At 40.2% G+C, this 6,000-nt stretch overlaps 1 protein-coding gene across 1 annotated transcript in view; it reads left to right on the plus strand.

Moving 5' to 3' along the window:
* EEPD1 (endonuclease/exonuclease/phosphatase family domain containing 1) overlaps positions 1 to 4,817 on the plus strand; it is a 188,791-nt gene extending 183,974 nt beyond the window's left edge. Inside the window, exons 6-7 of the mRNA XM_077269235.1 lie at positions 2,751 to 2,945; positions 4,139 to 4,817. Of these exons, the coding sequence (XP_077125350.1) occupies positions 2,751 to 2,945; positions 4,139 to 4,338 (395 nt within the window). The 3' untranslated portion in view covers positions 4,339 to 4,817. The remainder of the gene's footprint in view (positions 1 to 2,750; positions 2,946 to 4,138) is intronic.
* The last annotated feature ends 1,183 nt before the right edge of the window (positions 4,818 to 6,000 follow it).

The raw sequence follows: 6,000 nt of genomic DNA on the forward strand, positions 1-6,000 counted from the left end.
CAAGCACGCCACAAACAGAGTCGGCTGAGGTATGCAAAAGCACATTTGGAGAAGCCAATTTCTTTTAGGAAGAAGGTCCTGTGGACTGATGAAACCAAGATTGAGTTGTTTGGTCATACAAAAAGGCGTTATGCATGGCAGCAAAAAAACACAGCATTCCAAGAAAAACACTTGCTACCCACAGTAAAATTTGGTGGAGGTTCCATCATGCTTTGGGGCTGTGTGGCCAATGCCGGCACCGGGAATCTTGTTAAAGTTGAGGGACGCATGGATTCCTCTCAGTATCAGCAGATTCTTGACAATAATGTTCATGAATCAGTGACAAAGTTACGCAGGGGATGGATCTTTCAGCAAGACAATGATCCAAAATATCGCTCCAAATCTACTCAGGCATTCATGCAGAGGAACAATTACACTGTTCTGGAATGGCCATCCCAGTCCCCAGACCTGAATATCAATGAACATCTGTGGGATCATTTGAAGAGGGCTGTCCATGCTCGGTGACCATCAAACTTAACTGAACTGGAATTGTTTTGTAAAGAGGAATGGCCAAAAATACCTTCGTCCAGGATCCAGGAACTCATTAAAAGCTACAGGAAGCGACTAGAGGCTGTTATTTTTGCAAAAGGAGGATCTACTAAATATTAATGTCACTTTTCTAGTGAGGTGCCCATACTTATGCACCTGTCAGATTTTGTTTGAATGCAGATTGCACATTTTCTGTTAGTACAATAAACCTCATTTCAAGGCAGAAACATTACAGTGTCCAACAGTTATTAGATATATGAAACTGAAATAGCTGTTGCAAAAAAAACAATTTTTATAAAACATTAAGCTTAAGATTAATAGGGGTGCCAAAACTTTTTCATATAACTGTAAATTGTTATTGATTGTTATTTACTTGCATCACTCATGCATCACTTCATCTGTCTGCCGCCCAATAGGACGTACCACATTTACTGAGAGGAATCCATGTGTCCCTCAACTTTAACAAGATTCCCGGTGCCGGCATTGGCCACACAGCCCCAAAGCATGATGGAACCTCCACCAAATTTTACTGTGGGTAGCAAGTGTTTTTCTTGGAATGCTGTGTTTTTTTGCTGCCATGCATAACGCCTTTTTGTATGACCAAACAACTCAATCTTGGTTTCATCAGTCCACAGGACCTTCTTCCTAAAAGAAATTGGCTTCTCCAAATGTGCTTTTGCATACCTCAGCCGACTCTGTTTGTGGCGTGCTTGCAGAAACGGCTTCTTTCGCATCACTCTCCCATACAGCTTCTCCTTGTGTAAAGTGCGCTGTATAGTTGTCCGATGCACAGTGACACCATCTGCAGCAAGTTGATGCTGCAGCTCTCTGGAGGTGGTCTGAGGATTGTCCTTGACTGATCTCACCATTCTTCTTCTCTGCCTTTCTGATGTTTTTCTTGGCCTGCCACTTCTGGCCTTAACAAGAACTGTACCTGTGTTCTTCCATTTCCTTACTATGTTCCTCACAGTGGAAATTGACAGGTTAAATCTCTGAGACAGCTTTTTGCATCCTTCCCCTGAACAACTATGTTGAATAATCTTTGTTTTCAGATCATTTGACAGTTGTTTTGAGGAGCCCATGAGGTCACTCTTCAGAGGAGATTCAAACAGGAGAACAACTTGCAAGTGGCCACTTTAAGTAGCTTTTCTCATGATTGCATACACCTGGCTATGAAGTTCAAAGGTCAATGAGGTTACAAAACCAAAAAAAGTGCTTTAGTAAGTCAGTAAAAAGTAGGTAGGAGTATTTAAAACAAGAAAATGATAAGGGTGCCCATACTTATGTACCTGTCAAATTTTGTTTGACTGCAGATGGCACATTTTCTGTTAGTACAATAAACCTCATTTCAAGGCAGAAACATTACTGTGTCCAACAGTTATTAGATATATGAAACTGAAATAGCTGTTGCAAAAAAAAAACAATTTTTATAAATCATTAAGCTTAAGATTAATAGGGGTGCCCAAACTTTTTCATATAACTGTATAAGAAAGTTGTCCTTAGTATAGGTCTGAAAAACTGCTCATTAGAAGTGAAAGTTTTACTGTGTCTTTAAAAAGTTAATGCACTGAGCTGATGGTGACACAGCTTGGTCAAAGTGCAGCGTGGGGTCTGGTTGGTTTAGAATGTGTGGCCTTACCCCCAATAACTTAACATAGTAGTTAAAAAAGACATGTTGCTGTCAAGTAGAGATCACATACATGAGACACAGTTGAGCTCAGTACAATGTGTCTGCGTAATAGCAATCTAGACGTTGGGGTGAGTGGTGCTCACTACTTAAGGTGTGCTCACCAGGACTATAATAAGGGACATAGAGGAACAAAGCAGGAAGCTCCAGCTTATTCTACCGTCTGTGTAGTTTGTCCCGTGTGAGAGAGAAGCTATGTGAGAGGTGAGGATGTCCACCACCGGCGGGAGCAATGAGTCTAGTTCTTGGGAGTGAAGAGCAATGGTAGGCAAAAATGATGTGCCCATGAGGGGTGAGGAGAGTGTCGCATCAAAATAATTTTGTGTGCTAATGTCTGTGAGTGAAGAGGCAAGGAGGCGGAGCGTATGCAAATGATACGAGGTACTAACACTAGTACAAATGCACATCAGTAAGCAGTTCATTTAGTAATGTGTTCATCACTTCTGCGCATGTATCTTTCAATGTGTCTTATAATATTTACCCCATGCACAATTCTCTGATTCTCTGTGGTTGATGTTTATTTTATTTGTTTCAGGTGAAAAAGATGTGATCATTTTAGGAGGATTCAGCCAATCACCAGATAGCAATTACTTTGATTCTCTGAGAAAAGAAAAGTTTCAGAGCTTGCTGCCAGCAAACACACATACGAATATCAGCACAAAAAGTCCACAAGGCAACAAGTCATTAGACAATATCTGGATCAGCAAGAGCTTGAAGAAAGTGTTCACAGGTCGGTTTTAGAACTATGTGATGTTTTACCAGACATTAAACTAATTGACGTTCAGGGACAGGATGTAGTTGTGTTCATTCTAGTTTGGGAAGTTCCTTCCTCTACCAGTAAACTTCCAAGTGTCCCGGCCTGAGAATTGTCCACAATACTCCTACTTATCCCAGCAGTGCCATTAGTCGTACCCTTCCTTATATTTCCGCTTTCTGAAGCTTAGTCGTATTGTTACACTTGGTTTATATTTTTCACTTGATGGCACATGGTAGGTGGCTGCACCTTATATTTGTATCTTGCAGAATTTCACAAATGGACATCTAGGCAGGATGTATATTTCTGCCCACAATTATAAATAAAATAGGTATATAAGACCACTATTCAGTTTTTGCCAGTCTTTGTGAGTAAAACTGCTTGACATGTCACACATTTTTTGCCAATTTTTTTTTAAAGATGGGGGATGGCCAATCAAATGTAATATAATTTACACCACAAGGGTGGCATAAATTATTACAGAAATGTACTCCATTTCTTGAGGGAAGCAATATTTGTGGTTGTGGCACACAGCAGTTGAAAGCTGCACCCAATTCCTTATAGCTTTCACCAGTTGGAACATGCTAAACTGGCTACATGATGGAATAGTGGCTGCAGAGCTGAATAAAACTTCTTATTTTTACTTTCTCTTCTCCACTGCAGAGATATTAACGTTACAGTTTTGATTCTAACTATGGGAAGCATAAAGTGGCATTACCAGAGATTACTTTTTCACCTACATGACTTGGACCATTCATGAACCATCACCAGCACACCTTACCAGTGATCATTTAGCATCAGCACTTACGTTAATTTGAGCAATGTCAGGTGTGTGGAGTCAAACCCCATTGACATGGGTAATGATAAAACCCTGTTTTCGTAGCATACAAAGAGATGCAGCCGCTTTCTGACCATGCTAAGGTATATGCAAACAGTGAATAGTAGAATTTTGGATTAATTACTGCTATCTAGACTATACTTAGATATCAGATTCTTATATTTTGATCAAATTTTGTGAGCCCATGTGCTAGTGAAAAGGTAACCTCTATAAATGGGAACCTACACTAACAAAACTCCTACTTCTGGGCCTATGCCAGCAAATTTAAAAAGCATATGTTATTTTAGGCGGTTCCTAAGGCATTACTTGACCTTCTTTTCCTTTTATGCAGGTTATTCTCTGGTGGTGAGAGAAGGCCTAACAAATCCATGGATTCCAGACAACTGGTCATGGGGAGGAGTGGCATCAGAGCACTGCCCTGTACTAGCAGAGTTTTACCTAGAAAAAGACTGCAATAAGAAGGAGCTCACATCTAAAGCCAATGGTGTCAGTGTGGAACGTAATGTAGCTAATTCTAAGCATGAAAGATAAAAAATGAATGTACCTCTTTCTTCTCAGAAACAAGAAATATTTACACTTATATACGGACTGTACTGTGAACCAGAACTGCTGCACCCGCGTAGCCCAAGTGATACCATTTGGATGCACACGTTCCATCACCACTGAGGTTACCAACCGGATGTTGTAGAATGCCGCTTGCTCTAACCGCCTGCTCCTGCCTACCTGTGTGCCATGCGCAGGCAACGAATGGAACAGAGAGTAACTTTTTGAACTGATTCTTAAAAAAAAAAGTGTTGCAATAACTCAAGACTGTATAAGAAGACCTTTAACACTGTCAGTGATTATTCTCAGCTAAATTAATATGGCTACCTGGCATGCTTTTTTTTTTATATGTGTTAAGATCGTATTCAACTTTTTAACTATGCACTTTTAACCCCTGTAAAGCTACTGGAGCCAGATGGCTAGAAAATGTGATGAAACCGCGCTTCAAATAAAAAACGCTCAGAATATGTTTATTTAACACGATGTCTTTGTACAAAATGAAATGATCTTTTTCCTAGATAGTCTAATATAAATAGCACCAGGTAGATATCGGCTCTTGTCCATATGGTTATTACTACAGTGACAACCAATATAGTCATACAGGGTTGTCAGCTATTGAAATCGGCTCAATTCCTGTATAAGGATTTTCAAGCACATAGGGGAACATTGCAACCTTCTGTCAAGAGTATATAGCAGAAAATAATACTCCCGTTCCCAATATATACTTATGATGGTCTCTGATGATGACGTGGGATTTGTTTTCATTGCTATGTAATCCATTGGCTTTGTTCTGTCAACCTCCCTCTAGTCAAGCTCTGATGCCATCAGCTCCCCCATTCTTTCTGTGTCTAGCTTCACTCTTGTGTTAAATCTCATTTGTCTACAGTCATTATCTGTTCAACTCTGGCAAAGTATCATCTTTTTACCCTCTGTTAAGTGCATATCTGCTAGAATTCAGCCTTAGGGCCGGAGAAGACCACTGTACATTCTCTCACCTGAGAGAATCGAGTCGGTTATGCAAATAACACTCTGATCAAACTCATTACAGTGTGACCGTAGTTTAATCCGATTCTCTCGGATGAGATGATGGATGAAAAAAATGTATCCATCGTCTCTGTTCAGTCAGTGCGTGAAAATTGGACTGCACTCAGATGTCATCCAGTCGCAGTCTGTTGTTTTCAACGCACTCATCGACATTCAAGGCAGAGTGCAATCCGAATATTGGATCAAACTCGGGCATGCAGCAATGTTTTTTTCCTCTGACATTGAGAGGAAAAAAATCAGGCATAAGTACAGCCCCATAGACGAACATTGGACTGAGTGCGATCCGATGTTTTGTTGGATCACACTCAAACCAAAAATACATTCGTCTGCGCCGGTCCTTAAAATAAACCTCTCCTGGAATCTTCATAGATGCATCTTCTGCAGCTGAGTTGACAATGTCTGACAAAATTTCTTGCTGTGAGCATTGGTTTAATACAGACATACAGGTGCTTTTCACAAAATTTGAATATCATTAAAAAGTTAATTTATTTCAGTTCTTCAATATAAAAAGTGAAACTCATATTATATAGAGTCATTATGTCACGCTGCTGCTATGCAGGGAGATGCAAGCTCCACTAGATGGCAATAGAGTAGCGGGAGGACTGC

The sequence above is a fragment of the Ranitomeya variabilis genome, chromosome 6, assembly GCF_051348905.1.
Source record: "Ranitomeya variabilis isolate aRanVar5 chromosome 6, aRanVar5.hap1, whole genome shotgun sequence".
Lineage (NCBI taxonomy): Eukaryota > Metazoa > Chordata > Amphibia > Anura > Dendrobatidae > Ranitomeya > Ranitomeya variabilis.